The sequence below is a fragment of the Tamandua tetradactyla genome, chromosome 18, assembly GCF_023851605.1.
Source record: "Tamandua tetradactyla isolate mTamTet1 chromosome 18, mTamTet1.pri, whole genome shotgun sequence".
NCBI classification, from domain to species: domain Eukaryota; kingdom Metazoa; phylum Chordata; class Mammalia; order Pilosa; family Myrmecophagidae; genus Tamandua; species Tamandua tetradactyla.
The window spans coordinates 49621621-49643870 of record NC_135344.1 but is presented as its reverse complement, the minus strand read 5'-3'; the positions used below and the strand labels follow the sequence as shown (position 1 = coordinate 49643870).

Here is a 22250-nt window from a genome sequence, read left to right as displayed (position 1 = left end):
ATTTTCCCTTGGTTTCCTACTGGAGGCAGGGTTTTGTCAAACTCTTGGGGAAGATGGTTACTGTCACAACAGACCTGCATCCTCCAGAGTTAGACCCAGCAGCATAAAGAGCCTCTCTCTTCATTTTGTAAAAAAAGTGTCAATCCTAGAGAAGACCTCACTTAGTCCTGCTTGTCTGATGTGCCCAGTACATTATACTGACTGCGATGGCCAGGGTCAGGTAAGGGGATTGTTTGACATGCAATCATCAGATGAAACAGAGAAAAATTACTTAAAAGTACCAGTAAAAGGGAGATGGAAAATGTTGGGAAATCAAATCATAAATACCATTGCTTTTGCTACAGAGAGAGTGGATTTCAGCTAGTAAGTGATAGTGCAATGATTCAGATCCATGTCAACCCTTCTTTAGTGCTCTAGACATTGGGTATTTTCTCATTTGTTCTTTCTGGTATTACTTTTATGATATTTGTTTTACATTAAAAGGATGAAGCAACCATTGCAAAGATTCTAAGGAGTTCTTGGATTTTTGTATTCACTGAAATCTTTTTTCCTGATTTAAAGGCTACAAGTTACCATGGTAGGTTTCTGTTTTATTATTTGCTGCAGACCAGGTTTTTTAAAAACAGTTATGCATGAATAACCCATATGTAATATTTATAACATAGCTTAACACACCTTAGGATCTGAGTACTATTAAGGTCTTACCTCACTAAAATATATATTTCTGGATGAAACCCTGAGATCCTTTCTAGATGCACATAAGTTTTTTGTTCTCTGCCTGAAATGTCATTTTTCTTCCAGCAGTTGATCATCATTAGAGGATTTTAGTTCAGTAAAAGATCAAAATTTTCTTCTTTATAGAGTAAATCCTTGCTCATCCTTCTGGATATTGAGATAGTCAGCATTAGATAATAACTCTCTATTTCATGTAGAATTCTGTGGACCACACTCTCTTTTCACTGTAATTTCTTGTTCATGAATCTATCAACAATTCTACTCTCCTAGAGCCTAAATGAAATAAAGATAGTGTTTTAGAAAATTTCATATTCTCTTCCCCCCACCCCACCCTTTATTTTCTCAATCTTGTAGAAACATATCTTCTTTTTTCCTCAACCTTGTAAAAATGTTAACTTTTCAGTTTGGATGAAGTTGAATAGCGTTGATGGTTTTTCATAGCCTACTGTCTAGGCAGAAGTGCTACTATGTATAAAGAGAAAAACATTTAGTCCAGCTCTGTCATGGTTATAATGTGGGCTGTAGATAAGGAAATACACTATTAGTCAGAAACAGAAATGTTATATTCTTATTCTCATACTTTTCTCCATTTTTATATCTGACTTGTCATGTTTTAGCTAATGATATCCTCACAAACTAAATTCGAGTAACTAGACAGCAGTAGATGAATTATCAACAGGGAAAATACCAGTGAGTAAATACATATATTTCCTTAGGATCTTCTAATGATTTTGCTTTTTTCAGAATTCGTTATTTACTGATCTCAGCTTCCTGAAGGGAAATGCAAGATTTGTGAAAGTTAAACATTTTTTCCTTTCTTAAAAGTTGCAGTGAAGAATGAGGTTCTTTCTTAATTAGTCCAATATACTCCCTAAACACAATCCATATTTCATGAAGTGTTCTCTCTTATTCTCTTGGTGCTGGGTGTTTTACTGCTAGGCACTTTTAGGACAAGTAGAAACTCAAAACATATGAAAAATGTCATCCACAAGAATGGATGATAGAGAAACAAATGGTAAGACTTTAATAAAAGTATTTTGTTATAATTTTGCACGTGTGTGTGCATATGTCTTTAATGGTGTTGAATAGAGTCTAAAGGGCAAAAGATTGTATTCCGCTAAGCCATTTAAAAAATCTTATGTCTTTAATATATGGACAGGTATTATAAACAATAGGTTGGTGCACATTTACTTCATTTCTCCTCAGAGTTATGTAATCAGATTGTACTTCTTTGCCCCTGTTCTAGTTTGCTAGCTGCCAGAATGCAATATACCAGAAACAGAATGGCTTTTAAAAAGGGGAATTTAATAAGTTACTAGTTTACAGTTCTAAGGCCAAAAAAAAATCCCAATTAAAACAAGTCTACAGTAATGTCCAATCTAAGACATCCAGGGAAAGATGCCTTGGTTCAAGACGGCTAATGACGCTCAGCGTTTCTCTCTTTGCTGGAAGGGCACGTGGCGAACATGGCGGCATCTGCTAGCTTTCTCTCTAGGCCTCTCGTTTCATGAAGCTCTCCAGGGGGCATTTTCCTTCTTCATCTCCAAAGGTCACTGGCTGGTGGATTCTCTGCTTTGTGGTTCTTTGGCGTTCAGAAGCTTTCTCCAGAAACTTCTTTTATAGGATTCCAGTAAACTAATCAGGTCCCAGGTAGAATGGGTGGAAACACATCTCCATCTAATCAAGTTTAATACCCACACTTGATTGAGTCACATCTCCATGGAGATAATCTAATTAAAGTTTCTGACATACAGTGCTGAATAGGGATTAGAAGAAACTGTTGTTCCCACGAGATTGGTTAGTATTAAAATATGGGTACATAAATCCTCTCAAACCAGCACAGCCCCCTTGAAGTTAAGCATGCAAATATGTATTGTTTTGCTCCCTTTGACCCAATGATTTTAAAAAAAGGTAATTTACCTTCTTTCTTTCCCTGCTATGTTGATCGCAGCATCGATATAATAATGGAACCTCAGTCAGCCTGGTTTTCGGTTGTACATGTACTTGAGAGTGAAAATGAAGCATTTGTCTTAATCCACTGAGCTTTAGGGTTTGGTTTTTAACTGTTGCACATCCCAGCCTATCCTGACAGATAAATTCCTAATAGGAAAACAGGACCTGGTTTATGGGACACTAAACATATAATTATGTTCTTAGTGGGTCTGATAAGACAAACAATATTAAGTTCCTTTTTGTCTTCTCCATTACACTAAATTCATTCCTCTCCAGTATTAAGGCTTTGATATTTTTAAACCAGTAAACAAAATAAAATTATCATTATCAAAACAATTCTGTATTCCATCTTAAGATAATTCTGTTTTTTTTTCCCTTCCCAAATAATTGCTTTTCCTCCAGTCTGTCCACTGAGGAGGGCAGTTTTCTAACTAGAAAGGTGGGACAATTATGATTAACAAGGATTGAATTCCAAGAGAGTCAAAGAGATAGAAAAAGAGCACCTGGACATTTTAAATAAGTTCAAGTTCCCAAGTCCAGACAAATTGTGTTTCTATAAAAAGATATGGCCAGATTTCCACACCATTGAGAAAAGGAAAGTAGACCCTGTAATAATATCCCCTTCTTTCTTTTCTACTTTTCTCTCTCTCTCTTTCTCACTCTCTTTCTCTCTCTCTAGCCTAGGGGAGTGCTGGTAGAAAGGAGTACTCCATAATGGATTATATTTCACAGTCTGTCTCAGATATTCCTGTCTCCATTTCCCTTCCGTGGAGAGCTTGGTCACCCTTGGGTGGTTTCCCACCAATTTCCACTCTTCCCTGGATATAGTCTACAGAAACTCCTGACAGCTGTCAGACTCCCCATTGAGCCCTACCCCTTCATGTAAGAAAATGGAATTAAAAAAACTGGTCTTGAAAGCCTGCAGACGTTCATACCAAAAGGAATGTGTTGACCATATGCATTTAAAGCCAACTGAACAAGGTTTGACCCTTCAGCTAACCAGTGTGCAGGCATACCATTCTGTTCTGCAAAGCAAAAGTTCAGAATCGTGAAGTTTCCTGGAATTTTCTACCATTGCTGTCCTCAGATGGAGTTGGAATTGTGAATGTATAATTCCTACATGTTAAATTATATTTTTTATTATGGCATAATTTATGTGCAGGAGACATGGATTTTTACAGTGATTCCTTATCTTTAAAGTTTTAGGCTATTATCTGGGGGTGTAGCCACTTAACTGTAATTATGATACCCACGACTGCCTTTGAATTTCTAGAGTCACAGAATAAAACCTCATCTTCCTGTTTCAATTTCTACTAACGTGGAGCTGATATGTCTTACATTTCCATTCCCTTGGCACCGGGATACATATAGGTTATCCAGATGTTTATTTCCCTGTGTGTTCTCTGCACACGATGGCAGGCAGAGTTATCTCTTAAGCAATTGGCATGCTCATAGCTGTAACTGGGATAGCAGGTACCACGAGGATGGGTTCCTGTGGGCCCAGTGCCCACTGAATGTACCTGGGTGAATTAATCTAAGGGAAAAACTTTTGGCCTAATTTATCTTCAGGCATAATTTAATAATGCTGGGGGAAAAAATTCAGTAAGACTTTAAGTGCTAATTTAGAGTTGGTTGATGGGTAACTCTTGCTCTTTTTTTTTCTTTCAAAGGGATGAATTTTAAAAAAAACATTTTTATTGGGGAATATCCACACACATACAGTCTAACCATGTTATACAATCAGTGACTCATTACATCATCACATAGTTGCGTACTGTTCACCATGATCATTTTTAGAAAATTTGCATCACTCCAGAAAAATAAAAAAAAAGAACATGCAGCCCATACCCCTTACCCCTCCCTCTCATTGGCCCACAGTATTTCAGTCTACCCAATTTTACCTTTTGTATCCCCCTATTCTTTGTTTTTTATTCTTTTTTTTAACTCATCTGTCCATACCCTGGATAAAAGGAACATTAGACACAAGGTTTTCACAATCACCTGGTCATACTGTAAAAGCTCTATAGTTATATAGTCATCCTCAAGAATAAAGGCTCCTGGAACCCAGCTCAAGAGTTTCAGGGACTTCCCTCCAGCTGCTCTAATACACCACAAACTAAACAGAGATATCTATAGAATGCGTGAGATAACACATTCCTCCCAACTCTGGGATAACCTCCGAACTCTGAAATCTCTCAGCCACTGAGACTTTATCTCATTTCTTTCTTCCCCCTTTTGGTCACAAAGTCTTTCTCATCCTAATGATGCTGGGTTCAAGCTCATCCCCAGGAGTCAGGTCCCACGTTGCCAGGGAGATTTACACCCCTAGGGATCATGTCCCATGTAGGGGGGAGGGCAGTGACTTCACCTGCCAAGTTGGCTTAGAGAGAGAGAGGCTACATCTGAGCAGCAAAAGAGGCTCCCCAGGGGTGACACTTAGGCATAATTATCAGTAGGTTTAGCATCTCCTTTGCAGAAATATGCTTCATATGGGTGAGACCCAAGATAGAGGGCTCAGCCTATTGAATTGGTTGTTCCCACTGCTTGCAAGAATGTCAGAAATTTCCCAGATGGGGAAGTTTAATATTTCCTCCTTTCTCCCTAGTCCCCCAGGAGGACTTTGCAGATACATTTTTATTCTCTGCCCAAATTACTCTGGGATATATTGGGCCATCACACTAACCTAGACAACCAACAAGATTTCACATCCTATTCAAGATTCCATGTAATTATGGTGTTGAAGTAAACTGACCATACAAGTTAAATTAGATAGTATACTACCCAAAATATCAATTTTGCACCAAATAAACATGTCTCCCTTTGATCTCACACAGAAGTTGAAGTTTGAAAATATGGGCCAGATCCAGTCTTCTGATGTACCTTAGTCCTGTCAGATCAGCTTCATTCATATCTCTAGACAAAGTCTGATTACGTTTTCAGCTTTTTAAACAGTTGCTGAATGGGGTACTGCTGACTTTCATAGCTTGAGAGCTGTAACTCTGAGTCTCAGGTGTCACATAAATACCAGAAGGTTTGGGGAATGACCAAGTTATATAAAATTAGCTCAGTGTGGCGGATGTTTGGTCATGTCAAAATTAATAATTTTTCTTCATTTTGACATCTGAGTGTGGCATTGTAGTATAATAAGCTCTTAGCCTGATGGCATGTGGAAACTCAGCTGGTAAAACAGGACTGAGGGAGTCTAGGAGCAGAAGGGACTATTGGATTTCACAGAGAATTCTTTGTTGGTAAAGGTGAGTTTTAATATTCCATTGCCTCCTTAAAGACTCTCAGCCTATATATCCTATCAACAAATACGGGCTGAAGGAAATTCCTTCTTTGCTTTTTGCCCTAACAAATATGTCCTTTATTCCTCTAGCACTCCTCCATTTTTAGTGTACAATTCAGTGGCATTAATTACAGTTACAATATTGTGGTCCCATCACCACCATCTATTACCAAAATATTTTTATCCCCCCAAACAGAAACTCAATGTCTGTTAAGTAATAGGGCCCCATTCCCCCCTCCCTCTAGTACCTGATGACCTCCAGTTTACCTTCTATCTGTATGAATTTGCTTATTCTAGTTAGCTCATCTCAGTGGCATCTTACAGAATTTTTATTTTTGTGTCTGGCTTATTTCACTTGACATGATATCTTCAAGGTTCATTTTTCATTCATTTTTTATGGCCAAATAATATTCCACTGTATGTGTGTGTATCATCCTTTGCTTATATATTCATCAATGCAGATATTTTAATCAAACTATAATTGCTTGGATATAGTAAATTTGGGTGGAAAATCTACTTATTTTTTAGTATAAAAGTTACGGTAGATATTTATGAATTACTTTTTATTAGGAACTGGAAGGATATATCCAATGTCTTTTGGCCTGAGGCAAACATGTAGGCCCCATCTCCTAAAATCTTAGGATACTTGCTTCATATTTTTAAAATGTCAGCCCTCTTCTTGAAGTCTGGGAGTCAGGAATTCCTTCAGCTATCACTCATCAAAGTTGACTTCTGGGTAAAGATCTCTTACTGTTGACATTATTTATATAGCTTTGCTGGATGGGCCTTCAATGTTGTAAAATGGTTTAATTTTTAATGTATTGCCTCTGGATGGCTCAATTTGTATGTCTAATAAAGGGACAGTACTCCACTTTCTCAAAATTTTATTTCGTTAATGACTTGGGTTGTCAATAACGAACCTGCAGCTTTTAGCAATAGTTACTCTACTTTTCATTTTCTAAAGAAGTAAACAAAAGTAACGTCTGACTGGGAAGCATTTATTATTTATGTTTTGTACTTCATTATTTATTATTGTACTTTAAAAAAGTTACAACAGAGAAACTAACTTGGGCTTGACAGTTAGTATAACAAGCACATTTGTCATGAACATTTGGCCATCAGTAACTAAAGCCCAACTCGAATCACTTTAGTGAAAAGAAGAAAATCCATATGACCATGATCCAGTACAGGAGAAGAACAGGTCCTCAGTGATACCTGGAATGAATGAACAGATGTTTCCAGGAGTCTGACATCTGCGCTCCTGTCTGTGTGCCTTATTTTCTGAGCCTGGCTTTTCCCACATGACGAGAACCATAGCTTCCACCAAATCTCCGGACTTCATTGCCTGGTATCATCACTAGAAAGCAACTGAGATTGGTTTTAGTGAGCTTTAGCTTATGTGTGCTAGAGAAGACCAGTCACTGGCTCTTCCTGTGCGTTTTGTCCCTGCCACCCCACCACCCAGTCATCAGTAGGCCGCCAGTTTTGCAGTATCTACCAAACAGGGAGAGGGCGTTTTTCAGAAGGGAGTAGGTAACTGGGAACATAAGACAATACATGCAGTACATCAGTACTTCCTTGTCATTTGTTTATCTTATTTTCATTCATTCAGCAAGTTTTTATTAAACACTTCTCACCAGTCAGGCACAGGAGATACAGCAGTGAATAAAAGGGGAAAAATACCATTATGACACTGCTTTCATAGAATGTGAATTATAATACCATTGCTGAAAATAGGTTAGGGAGGGGTCATTTCCAGCTAGACTAGAGTTAGCATTTTGAATGAATATGAAAGGTGACAAATGGCTTAGTGTCCTTCCTTTCATTTTAATCCATTTCAAAATAAATTAGGTATTTGCCATCCTTTCCTCCTGTAAACCAAAGCTTGTGTCTCCAGAGACAGTGATAAGATGTTTTATTGTCTTTCATTTTTGTGTATGTATGTGGTTGGTAAATATTTGTTAAATCTGTGAATTATTGAGAAGGTGATACCATTGTCTGGCCACAATCAGGAGAAAAGGCCTACAATGATTGCAAAAGCAACGTTGTAATTCTTCAGCATTCAGGGGGTCAGAATTAAATAATACCGTATAACAACTCATTTTATGTGATTATCTAAAGATGTCGTTTGTAATTAATTCCTCCTGGCTGATTCATTTGGATGCTGTGTCGTTTAAGACTTGTCTGTGAGAATAACATTGAAGAATTTTCCTGACTGTAAATGATGAGTAATGTTTGCTTTGGAAAAATTTCATCTACCTATTTTTTTTCCTTCCTGCCGTACTGTACAGTATAAAGTATTGCATTCATTTCCTAGGGCTGCTGTAACAGATTACCACAAATCAGGTGGCTTAAAACAACAAAAATAATGTGTTGTCTGAGAGTTCTGGAGGCCAGACTTGGGAAAGCAAGGTGTTGGTAGGGTTGTGCCAGCCCTGAAGCCTCTAGAAGAGGGTCTTTCTTGCCTCTTCCAGGTTCTGGTAGCCCTAGACATATCTTGGTGTGTGCAGCTTCAATCTAATCTCTGCCACCTTTTGTCTGTAGATCTGTGTGCTTGTGTACAAATTTCCTTCTTGTAAGGACCCCCACCATTTTGGATTATGGCCAACCCTAATCCATTCTGATCATTTTAGCCAATTACATCAGCTAAGACCCTATATCCAAATAAAGTCACATTCACAGCTTGGGGGTGGGCTGGGGAGGGGGTGGATAGGACCTGAACATATCATTTTAGGGGACAGAATTCAACCCACAACAGGAATATAACTCTTTTTGTTGTGGTTGTTGAGTATTAGTTTTTGGTTTATTTTGGAAATGGTTTTTACATTGATGATTATTTAATTATTGTGTACATTATATAAAGCACATACTGTATAATTTGTGTAAATATTAATATAAAGATTATGAAAGTAATTTGTGCTTCTAAGTAAAAGATATAAAATAAAAGAAAAAGAAATTTCCTCCTTCAATTTTTGGTTTTCTACCATTCTCCAAGATAACAATTGTTAAATATTTGAATAATTTTATATGGTATGAATGTGTGTAGGGAATGTGTGTGCATTTGTATACCACATTCATTTGCATACATGCTTCCTCTATACATGTTATTCTTCAGCTTCCTTATGTTCACTCATCAGTTTATCCTGGACATCCTTTCCTATCTGTACATATTGATCTACTTTAGTCTTTGTAATAGCTATATAGTATTTTTAATGTGCATGTGCTTTAGTTTAGTTAACCACCCCCACTTATATTGTGTCTTGTCTGTTTTTTGGAACTTCAAATAATGCTTCATTGAACATGTGTGATGGGCTATGGATTTCTGTAAGATAAATGCATAAAGGTAGACTCATTTCAACCAATGGGACCATCTACTCATTCAACATTCAGCATTCAGCAGCATTCAACAACTGCTGAATGAACCCTCCAAGTAAGTTTGCACCATTTGATATGCTACTTTGCAGTGATGGTGCAACACTTAGAGTCAGAGGGCCTGGGTTTGAATCCTAGCTCTGTCTCTTACTTGGAAATAACGTGATATATGTTATTTAATGTGTCTTTGCCTCAAGTCACTTGTCTAATAATGACAACAAAAATATGCACTTCTACATGTGATTGTAAGGATTAAATGTGTGAACCTAAGTCAAGTTTCTAGAACAATGCCTAACATTTTTCTATTGTAACATACTTTCTAGCATTATATAAGTATTAGCTACTTTTATCACCATGAGGATCTTTTAAGGATTACTGAGATGTGGAAATTTGGAATCTCAACTGATTGTTGCTTCGGAATGTTATTCTAAAAAGAATTCTGACTTGACCATAGATGTCCCTGTTATCCATTTCCACATGGATAAAGGTGTCATCTCCCATATGTGGATAAAAATATATGTTGAGCACTGTTTTCATTTGTTAAAGCTGTTAGAATGCAGAAGTGGAGTGGCTTTTAAAAAAGGGAATTTATTAAGTTACAAGTTTACAGTTGTTCTAAGGCCATGAAAATGTCCAAACCAAGGCATCCAGAGAAAGACACATTGATTCAAGAAAGATTACGGGTCCAGAACACCTCTGTCAGCTTGGAAGGTATATGGTGACATCTGCTGGCTTTCTCTCCAAGCTTCTGGTTTCATGAGCTTCCCCAGGGGCATTTTCCTTCTGCATCTTCAAAGGTCTCTGGCTGTTTTGGGCTCTGTTGGCACTGAAGCTTTGGCAAAATGATTCCATGTTAAAGGGCTCCAGTGAGCAGGCCCACCTTGAATGGGTGGAGACACGTCTCCATGGAAACCATCTCATCAAAAGGTACAACCCACAGTTGGGTGGGTCACATTTCCATGGAAACAACCAAAAAGATCCCACCCGACAATATTGAATGAGAATTAAAGAACATGGCTTTTCTGGGGTTCACAACAGTTTCAAACCTGCCCAAGCACCTTAATTTGCATAATATAGTGTTAATTCTGCTACTTACAAGTCTGGTTTTCAGAGTTTTTGTATCTTCCCATAGTTAGTCATAAAATAAAAATAAGCTCCAAGTCATTGTTAGAGTATATAATCTTGATTTAATCATTTTGGAAGTTGAGAAGACTACTTGGACTGTTTTACCTGATATTCCCAATTATATTTTCCTAGGCTGTTTAGATTTTTATAGGGGGTTCCACAACAGAACTTAAGTATGTTCTATTTGCTTTCGTGAAAGTACCATTGAGGATATTGTCTGTTACCACTTGGTGCCTTTGTATGAATTTGTAGAGATTGGAGACAGGAAAACCTTTCTCTCTGTCAAACCAATGTTTCTATCACTTAGTTAATTAATGGGAGTTAACTAATTAAATGCCTGCCTCTACATTTTAACTGCCATGAAATTTAGACAGTGTTTTAAATTGCAATCACAGCAACTTTATTAACTGACATTTTTCAAATTTTGGACAATTCAATGTCTTTGTCTCTTTTATGCTAGTACAGATTTTTTTAAGGAGATGTGATAAGGAAGCGATACAGAAAGAAGTTACATCCACTGTGCTTTTGATGAGATAAGAAATGATGAAATATAAGCTTGGTTATAAAGAGAGAATCTACAGGTAAAACTAGGAAGTATTATTGATAATTGTGAGAATAGTCACAGAGAACAGGAGATTGTTAGAAAGCCACACTTGGATAATTGTCCAATCTGCCTAGTTTCAAATATTGGCTCTACCACTTACTAGCTATGTAGCTTTGGGCAAGTTAACTCCTTTGTGCTTAGTTACCTCAACTGTCATCAATAAAGTAAAAGCAGCGATAGGTCCTATATGATATGGTTATGGTTTTGAGGATTAAATGAGTTTATATGCACATTAGAGCAATGTGTGATGGTAAGTAATTACTGTGAGTTTGCTACTGTTATTTCAAAAGAAAAAGGAAAAGAAAAAAATTAAAATCTCAGACTGTTGAACTTGATTGCAACTCTCAGCAAAATTCTAGAGTGAATTACTAAACAGGTGTCTGTGAGCATATAGAAATGGGAGCAAGGATCCCTGGAAGGCATTATGGATTCTCAAAGTTAATTCATGTCAACCTAACTCAATTTATTTTTGAGAGGATTATTAGACTTCTACCTCAGGAGTATGCTGTTGGAAGTATATGGCAGCCAGTCATTTGACATAGTCTATTATGAAATCTTTTTAGAAGTGATGGACAGTTTTGAGCTGGGTAATAGCATAATTAAATGAATTTGTAGCAGATTGAACATTTATAGCAAAAGTATATGGACTGACTATTTACTCTCAGCCTGAAGTGAGGTCCCAGTGGCAGCTACAATGCTTTGTTTTCCATTTCCTTGCCCAGCTCTGTTATGAGTAATTTAGAGGAATACATTGAAAATCATACTTATCAAACGTGTGGACACCAAAAAATAAGAAGGGAATCTGAACAATTGGACAATGGAATAGTGATTCCAAAATAAGTTTCAACAAATGGCCTTTCACTCAGAAGATGAAATTTAGCTGACTTTCACATTTCTCAGATTTGAGGATGCCACAAAGTTTAGCTGTTACCTTGAATAATCAGATATTTGGGACTGTTGAGATTGCAGAAGCTGCGAAAATGGGTTGAACTAAATACTAGTACATTAAGCAAGTGTGCATTTATGTCTGTTAAATATGAAAATTATAACACAGAACCATGAATGTGATTTCGGAGGCAAATGTAGAAAGATCTGGAGGTTTTAGTTGGCTACCAGTGTGTGGTATCTGCTGAAAAAGTGAATGTCATATTAGGTTGTGTTGATATATAAGTTTAGGAGGAATAAAAAGGGAAGTAGTAGTTTCACTAAATTGTGTTGTGATCAAACTAGATTGAGAATATTTACCAATTGTATTTAGTTCATTTATTCTAACAAATGTTCTTAAAGACATGTTGTATTTGAAAAGACTGGCAAACTGAAGAACATTTAAAGGTGGGAGTGTGGATGGTAAAGCATCTGCCAACTATTTTATGTGAGTATAGATAAAAAGAACTGAGGACCCATTAGCCTGGACAAAGGGAAACTTAGGCTCTAATAGTATTTTTTTTTTTTTTAACATGGGCAGGCACCGGGAATCGAACCCAGATCTCTGGCATGGCAAATAAGAATTCTGCCACTGAGCTACCTTCACACTGCCCTCTAATAGCGTTTTCAAACATATGGCAACATATGTGAATAACTTCTTGTTACCTCACTTTTAAACTGAAATGTTTAGAAAGTACTTGTAATTTATTTATTTATTTATTTATTTTCATTATTATTTTTTTTGCATGGGCAGGCACCTGGAATCGAACCCGGGTCTCTGGCATGGCAGGCGAGAGCTCTGCCCCTGAGCCACTGTGGCCCACCCAAGAAAGTGCTTGTAATTTAATATTAAATAGTTGTAACATTCAAAGGCAAAAACCAGGATTACATGATAGAAATACAAAAGGGGAATTTTTACTTGACACATAGAATTATTATATATTCTAATAATACAGACTCTGAATAGAAAAGACTGCCTGCACATTTCCATGGCAGAAGTATTTCTTTGCTTCTCACTAAAGAGAAATTTTACTTTTTATTTCAAGTTTAATATAAATCAATATTCAAATAACTGTTAGCTCTTCTTTTCTACTTTTAAAACATTGAATGAATTCTGGGTGTGTCTCACTTTCTGTTTTCATTCTATATATACAGAAAAAAATGTCTCTATTAAGTATGCCAAAAGTTCAGGAATTTACGGAGGTACAAAAAAGTTGCCAAAGTCCTACAGGAAATTACAGTTCACCTCTTGGTTGCATAGATGTCTATCTGTAAGGTCAGTTGATGATCATTCTGTATTGAGAGTTCTAGGACTCAGAAAGTTCTAGGACTCTCCTGTCAGCTGTGCTCAGGTTTTATGACATTGGACAACTAAAATAATTTTGCTGTAAGACAATGTCCTGATGATGGCTTTTTTATGATGCTGTATATCATAACTGATTGGAAATTTGTTGGAAGTAAGTTGTTACTGTTGATACACTCCACATTTTTACTTGATATATAACACATGAGTAACAGGATAATTTGTCCCTGCAATGTGCTATCTTCATAGGTATCAGAGCAGTGTTTGAAAGTATGCTGTATTGTCTGAGCCCTCTTGTTAAAACCAGAAAGGAAGACTCTGGAATCATGAAGCTGGGCAGTGTGGGGTGTGGGTTTATCTGTGAATCCGTGATGGAGTAATTTGAAAGTGGTCAGGTGATTAAGGTTGGAAATATGTGGCTAACCCGACTTGTAGAAATACTGGTGTAATTTGCCCAGAAAACCTCAAAGAAGACCACATCTAATCTCCATAATTTTCTTTTAGCTCTTTTCTGTTTACTAGAAAATTCATGTGTTTCTAGGTTATACTCAAGGGGTATCTTTTTTCAGCCAAGACTTTTAGCTAATGTTTATTAACTCACATTAAGATAATACGTGTTTTACATTCGTTTGTCTCATTTAGTCCTTTAGAAATGAAAAAAGGAAGAAAGTTAAGACTTAGGTAGGTTAAAATAGCTTATCTAAGATCAGCTAATTTAAAATCTTAAATGAAATCAGCTAGTAAGTGGGGCTTCTTAATTGACCTGATGTCAAAACTTTACCATCTTCATTGTTATGCTATAAAAATGCCGACTATTGAATGGCTCAAAACATCGCTCCCCAAATTAACTTGATCTTTATTTAGTGACACCTACTTAGTAGTGTCACAACCTGGGGACACACAGGTGACCAAAGAGGCTAAAGTCCTTAATCTCACAATGCTTGCGATGTAGTGGGAAGAATATCATTAAGCAGGTATCATTAAACACTAATTAATGACAATTGTGGCAGGGGCTGCAAAGGACAAGTAGAGTTTAAACAATTAACTGAGAGTTCAAGATATGTTTGTTCTTAATTGTGCCAAAGTGGGGTTTATGGAAGAGAAAGTGTATGTCATATCTTGACTTTCGGCCCTCGGTCTGTAAAAACTGTGTGCTCATAAATGAGAAACTGTTTAACTTGGTAGAAAAAGCAAATGTTCACGTGTCACATGGGCTGTTTCTCTTCGCTTCCAGGCGGTAAGGCCCTGGCCACGGTATCCTCCCAGAGTCTGCTTTCTTCTGCCTGAAGGAGGGCTGATTCTCAGTGCCGTTATAAGGACACTTTTGAATCATGCATTCAGTAATACCACACAGCATATAATTTCCCCATAAAATGCATTCAAGCATGCAGAACATTTCAACTATCATCTTTAACCCTTACCTAGTAACCACATAGATAAGGAGTGAAGAACAAACTTATCGAACTGTGTTAACAGGGTGGTTGGTGAGACCTTGTCGCTTTTTACATGAATTTTTCCTCACCTGAATTCTACCTGGGATTCAAACTCATGTTTTATCCAAGTGACATGGATGTTTGTAGCTTCTCAGGAGTAGTTGAAATAGGGAATGTTAGATATTTGAATCCTGTAGTTTGTCGTAATTTATGTAAAGCCCCTAGAGAGAGTTTAGCACAGAGGAGTTGTTCAATAAGGATTAGCTGTTCTTATTATATTTAAACTTTGTCATCATTCATATCATCGTGTGTTCAAGTCCTGTTCTTCCGCTTACTAGCAGTTACGACCTTGGGCCAAATGCTTCACCTCTGAGCATCTCAGAGAAAGATGATGATACTCTTCTGTGTGTCTCACGGAGTTGTGAGGAGCAAATGAAATAACATAGGCTCTGCGAAAGTCCTGTGTAAGTTGTGGAGTGCTGGATGGTGGCTTATTGTTGTGATAAGCCTACATGAAACAATATATTAGTGAACTGCCAGTCAAATGGAGGGAAGACACATTAATGTTAGAAGAAGGGAGAGTTCGGGCATTGAGATCCATTTGAGGCTGCCACAGGTGGACAGAGATCATTGGAAGGATTCTTAAATTGTGGTGATCTTTTAAATTTGCAATCAAGTAAATAAGATCTCTCAGAAAGTTGACCTTGGGGCCTGAAGGACCAAGGTTTAAATCTTTAGATGAACACACTAGCCTAATGTGTATGTATTGGGTATACTTTAAATGGTTTTTCTGTTTGTGGGGATACTGAGGGAATCTTGAGCAAGCCTTAAAATGTGTGAGACAGTATGTATTTCTGGACCAGGAAAGTCTGTAACTAACGTGTGAAAAATGCATTCCCCACATAACCAATGCCCCTCAATTATTTGGCCCCCTATCTCTCTCCCTTCTTTTATCTATATTGCTGTCCTGTTTTTACAGGGTATTTTTCTTTTTTCCCCTCCTGTTTGTGGGGAGAAATCTGAGTAAGGATGATTAGGGGCCAAGGCTGTTGTCTATTTGCCAATTTTGCACCACTGTTCATCACTTCTGACAAAAAGATGAGATTGCATTGTAGGAATGTAGCTTATGCTAGTCATGGTGATTTCCCTACTAGGAAACAATGTTGAAGTGGGAACCTGTTGAGGAGTAGCAACGCAAGAGAAAAAAGGTTGATGAGACTTGAATGGCTTCATTGCATGGGCAGAAGCACGAGAGATGTAGGACGTCAGTCTTAGGGATGGAGAATGAAGTGGAATCACAAATACAGCTTTTAACACAGTAGAACAATTTGTTTTAAAAGCAAAGGAAAGACACATTTGATAAAGATTGAACACTGTGACAAACTAATTTGTGTAGGAGAAACAGTGATAACTAGCCAGTGGTTTCTAATTATATTGTAACATTACAGCAATTAAAACAGCATGGTGCCCGCACAGTAATTGTCTAAAAAGTGAATGGAAGCTGGTAGGACCACAAGGACAGTAGTTTTCTGTTTATACCATAGACCCTGAGGATTTCCAGAAATATCTTGACCATTACTGGGAACTCTGAGCTCTTTCCTCTCTGCCTTAACAAGAACAGCTCTGCTTTTGCATGCTTTATATATTGAGTTGACATTTATATGTTGGTCTCACATTCAAAAATGTTTTCACTACTCTAGCATTTAGTATTAATATATGGTAGTATATTAATATAACATATAACCAAGTGTACCTTATGAAACAAATTATGTTGGAGAAACTTGTCCTACTAATTGGATGTGGGGGCTTCAGGCAGTGTTTCCTCTCTGTGTAAAAAGATAAATTCCAGATAAATTAAAGAACAAAAAATATAAAAGTACTTGAAAAACTGTTTGGAGATATTTATGTGCTCTTTGGGTAAAAGGGATTTTTAAACATAAAAACACTAGAAGTTACAATGGAAAAGACTGATGGAGTTGCTTATGTGAAAATAGAAAACTTTGTATATTGTCCTAACAAATTCATAACATAAGCAAAAATAAGGAAAAAGTATTATTAATATGATAAACAATGAATATTATTCTTAATATATAAAGAGCTTTCTTCATATAAAACCAGAAATATCTCAAGTACCATATCCCATATGAAAAAAATCTTTAGCCTCATTAGTATCTATAGAAGTATAATTAAAATAATGGGTTGCCACTTATTTGGTCTGTTAAATCGGCAAATATTACCAAAAAAATGATGTTGAATACTGGCAAGGGTGTGGTGAGAGGCAGATTCAGTCTTTCCTGGTAGGAGTATAAGTTATGAAAACCTTTCTGGAAACAGTTGGCAGTCTATCAAGAGATGTTACAAAGCTCATGGTCTCTGGCTCAGTAGTATTATTCTAAGAATACTGCATTCATATTTATTTGCAAATTTATTATTAACCACATTTTGAAAACAACACAAATGCCCATCCTTAGTGAAGTGTTAATTTTGATGCTGTTTTTGGAAGAATTCAAATCACATGTAGAAAAGTAAGACACCTAACAGTATGTATACGTACTATATACAATATAGATAATTAGATTAAAATAATATGTATGGGGTGGTGCGATGGTGGCTCAGTGGCAGAATTCTCTCCTGCCAAGCCGGAGACGAGGGTTCGATTCCCGGTGCCTGCCTGTGCAATAAATAAATAAATAAATAATAATAATCCTATGCATGGGTATAAGAAAATGAGGAGGAAAACAAAAATAATAATGGTATCTCTTGGTTGTAGACTTGTGTGTTCCTTTTGTTTCCTTCTATTAGATATGAATTTGCATTTTTCCAATTTTATTATAAAACGAGGCTTTTAACTGTTTTCCATTACAAACTTTAAAATTAGATTCCCAGTTTTGTGCACAATTACATCATTACTGTGCAAGCCCATGTGAACCTATTTTGATTATCTGACATACTTATTGGCTCTATTTCTAGAAAATTTTTATTGTGACTACTAACGTTAAAGAGTCACAATCTTGGGCAGGCCAGGGTGGCTCAGCAGGTAAGAGTGCTTACCTGCCATGCCGGAGGACCCAGGTTTGATTCCCGGTGCCTGCCCATGTAAAACAAACAAACAAACAAACAAAAAAAAGAGTCACAGTCTTGAACAGTATTTGCTCTCTTTCTTGCTCTTTTGTATCCTTGATCCATTCTCTAAAGAGGTAGGTACAATGTGGAAACAATTGGAGATACTCCTAAGTTCTAAAGAAATATTACATGCCATGAAAATATATTCAAATGCCAGATGTATTTGAAAATGTCCAGGCAGATAATGCAGGGTGTAATTCTGCAGGACATATGAAGCTGTAGTGCCTCACGGTCCAAGATTGTCAGAAGAATGGACAGTTGTTTGATCTCAGATTGAAACTGGTAGCTTAGGACGCCATCAATTCGGAATGTGTCTTCTCCCCAGTGTAGTGTTTTAGTGTATGACTGTCTTGTGAGTCTGAGTCATGTCTCTGCTGTGTGTCACATTATTTTGATGATATCAGTGTTTTGTTCTGTCAAGCTAATTTCTCCCTATCTTTTGTTCTATAAATGTTCAACACAGCTAGTTCAGTGAAGCTTGTTCATACACAGGAACCTCTCCTCCTTCTGTCTCCTTTCTCTGTCTTGCAGGAACTGAGGGTGGCTTCTGGTGTTTTGTGTGACTTCATCATTTCCTTCCTGCCTCTCATCCACTTCATGATGTAATTCTTGGCACTTTTACTTCCTTTGTAGCGTAGGATGTGATGTCATAGAGAAGGGGACAGGGCTATCCAAATTCTCTCAATTGCTGGGAGGAGCTGCCCAGGTGTGCTGAGGGGCCTGTACTCAGGAAGAGAAACAGGGATTCCTCCACAGTGAGTAACCCCACATCCAAGTGCACCCAAATTTCCTTTAAAACCTTGTCCAGTACAGTGGAGTTTTCTCTTTGGCCCTTTCTAGATTTAATCAGTTTGCCCTTTGGACACTCCCAATTCAACTCAATTTCCTTTGTCTCCCTTCTCCTCTACTTTCCTTCTTTATGCTGCCCTTTGCCTCTTCCCTCCACATTCCCTATTCTTTGCTTGCTTACTTGTCTTTGTCTGCGTCTGTTGACCTTTTAGGAGAGACATTAGCGTCCCCAGTGTACCTCTCACTTGGGGTATTGTCTACCCTGTGTTATCCGTGACCACAGGCATCCCCTTTCAGTAATTCATGATTTTGCACTGTTCTACTTACAGTTCTTATTTTAAAAATTCTGTCAGCTTTTTTTGCATTCATTTCTGTTGTTTTACCTTTTTCTCTGTGATCTAATCTCTTCTACTTTTCAGCTTGAGCCCACAATTTCTTTATTGCCTTCGCCCTGCCCCCGTCCCCCGTATTTTTCCAGTTTTTTCCTCTTCCCTGTACAGCTATTCCTGTTTCCTTTCTACCCCTTTCCTAGTTTTCAGGTAAGCTCTCCAGTGTCCTCCTCTGGGAGGACCATTTTCTTTCTTTGCTATTGATATACTTGTTGCTATATCCTACAGATCATTTAGTGTAGTTCATATTTCTGTATTCTGTAAAGAACTCCCCAACTATGACTAAGGGGCTGATTGGGATTGGGAAAATTTCCGGGATTGGAAATTGCTTGGAAACTGGAAAGGGGGTAATAGGAAAGTGGTCTTAATGGTAAAGTAAAAGAGGGGCAAGCCGTGCGTAAGTCATTGGAGAAGTATGATGAACAGAGCCTTCACGAGTGAACTAGTTGAATATTGGTCATTGGTGGTAGGAGAAATGCACAGAGCTATTTTCAACAGTTTTGGAAGCTTTTTCTTTTTTTTTAATTGTTAGGGTGACCCTCTTAATTCTTAATAATTGTGGCCCTTCCAGTATCTAACTCATGCGCATGACTTGTGCATATGAAACTCCGGTACCACATCTTTATGTAGGAGTTGTCCAACCAGAGGAGGCCATTGTGAGGATGTGTGTAGGCTTGTTTCTTGTACCCAGATGTGGTCCCTGTAGACCATGTTGAGGAGCAGTGTGGGGTCTGCTGTTCACTGCTTCCATTGCATGCAGTGAAATCCCTGAATAAATAAAGGAACTTGACTTCCAGAGCTGATGTCTAAAGCCTATGTAAATCATCGATGAAATCCCATGTGTTCCCTTTCATCCTTTGTTTAAAAGATTCCTGTTCTTCCCCCCCACTCCCAAATAAGAGGGTAGAAGGGGAGAGAAAGAAAATGGGGCTCACTCCATGAACTAGAGATAGGCTGAATGGGAAAAGGAAGGGGTTTTACTTGAAATTACTGGAAAGGCAAAGGAAAGGAAACTGAGCTGAACTGGAAAACACACTCTAATGAATTACATGAGCTCCTGTATGCCTCTTTCAGGATTTTGACCATGTAGTTTTTTTTTTTTCTCTCTCTCTCTCTGTCTTTTAAAAAATATATGCATACAAAAGAGGTTGATCAAAGTATGAATCCAGTGAGGTATTTTTGACCAGCATTTTGTTCCCTGCTATTGGTAATAGTCAGGCTCTGTTTCCAAGATCCCGGAAACTTAGGAAACATATCGTCAACCTGAAAATATATCTACCAAAGGGCATAAGCACTTTTTTTTAAATATAAGGGAATTATACATTTGTTAACTTGGCTTCTTTAGGTTTGACATTTCCTTTTTTTTTTTTTTTTTTTGGTGTGTATGCTTTTGTGACATTTTTGAATATTGGCCCCTATACATTGCAGAAATAGCTATAAATGCTCCTAAAAAATTACATTCTCAGTTTGCACACCTGAACTGTATGATCAGATTTCATTTGACATAAAAGCCCCTTCGCCTTTGAAATTTTAAACCAGCATTGCATGATTCACTTGTTTTATGTTTCTGTGGTCTCATGTAATAATCTAGGAATCTTCTGTTTCTTTTTCTCTTTTAGGCACTAGAGAAACACCCCAACTCACCAATGACAGCAAAGCAGATATTGGAAGTCATTCAGAAAGAAGGGTTAAAAGAAACAAGGTCAGTATTTGTACTTAAAAATGTTCTCATTTCATTGATTAGTAATTGACATGAGTTGTAAAGCAATAAGTGTAACTAGATTTTGATATTGTAGTCGACTTGGAGTTAAGCCAGTACCTGCACATTCTTTAGTGGTGGCCAAATATTTGGATGACCCAGGATTTCCTCAGAACTGCCTGTTAGCTTAATAAATGACATGAAATGGATTGATAACAGAGCGGGCTTTGTTAGCAAAGAGCAGCTCCGTGTGAATTAGCCCTCGTTGGAGTATTCCTTTTTGTCTTTCTCATAAGAGGAGATTATGCTTCTGAAAGTGAGTAGTGAAAGACAGCACTTTCTCAGGCTTAATAGATAGATCCCAGGATATAAAGATAAGCTCACTTTAAAATTTACAATTTTGCAGTGCCAATGAATATGATTGAAAATGTAATCCTCCTATACTTAGAACCCCTTTGCTTGGAGTGACATTTATCAGCTGTTGATCTTTTCAGAATTTTTTCCTCTAACTGCTTTATTGAGGTATGATAAAATTCTCAATAAATTCCCATAAAGTTCACCCTGTGAAAATGTATAATCCTCCAGCTTTTAGTGTATGTTCACAAAGTCACAACGATGGTGGTCATCGTTGCCACCATCTAATTCTAGAACATTTTCATCACCCTAAAAAGAAACCGTGTATCTCTTACCCTCATTCCCCACTTCTCCAGCCCCTGATAGCTATTCATCTTCCTGTCTCTATGGATTTGTCTCATCAGAACATTTCATATAAGCAGGAGTACACAGAATGCCTTTTGTGGCTGACTTCTTTCATTTAGCCTACTGTTTTCAAGGTTCGCCCATGTTGTAGGATGTATCAGTACTTCGCTTTTTTATTGTCAAGTAATATTCCATTGTATGGTTATACCATATTTTATTTATCTATCATGATCCTTTATTTTTACTTATTTATTTTAATTGTGTACTTTTGACTTTAGCCAGAAATTTAGGGCCATGTAGATGAAATTTCTCAAGGAGAGAAAAAAAGAGGTTAAAGGATAATCTGAACATAGAGTTGTCATCTGTGTATGTAATCAGCAATGGTACAGAGTGAACTTTTGTGCCTGAGATTCTGCATGAAAGCCACTAAGCTTACAGGAGTTAGAACTTGGTAAAAACTCAATGGGCTCAGATAGATACCTTTTGAATGGTTTAACTGATGTCAAGTTAGAACTACTGAGAAAAATGAGGCAGTGTCGTGAGTCAGGCTTCTTTCATAAAAATATAGGTATTGCCTCTAACTCCTAGAACTTTAAAGTGTGGCTAACATAAACTTCTAGCTGTTTAGATGTATCTTCTGCAGGGTAAGGTAAATGAAGTCACAATTCAGTGGGGTGTGAGACACCTAAACTTACACTTTCACCTGTATGTTGGAGAATTGTTTCTGCCTGTTCTTGAAGTAATGTAACTATGCCGGGTTGGCAGTAATTGTTCCCCCGCAAAGCAGAGGCAGCAGTGGGGAGGGAATTTCAG

The 22250-nt window shown here is 37.3% G+C and overlaps 1 protein-coding gene across 1 annotated transcript in view; it reads left to right on the top strand.

Moving 5' to 3' along the window:
- Positions 1 to 22250, top strand: part of ASXL3 (ASXL transcriptional regulator 3) — a 167148-nt gene that overhangs the window by 15055 nt on the left and 129843 nt on the right. Inside the window, exon 2 of the mRNA XM_077135674.1 lies at positions 20659 to 20741. Coding sequence (XP_076991789.1) covers positions 20659 to 20741 — 83 coding nt within the window. The remainder of the gene's footprint in view (positions 1 to 20658; positions 20742 to 22250) is intronic.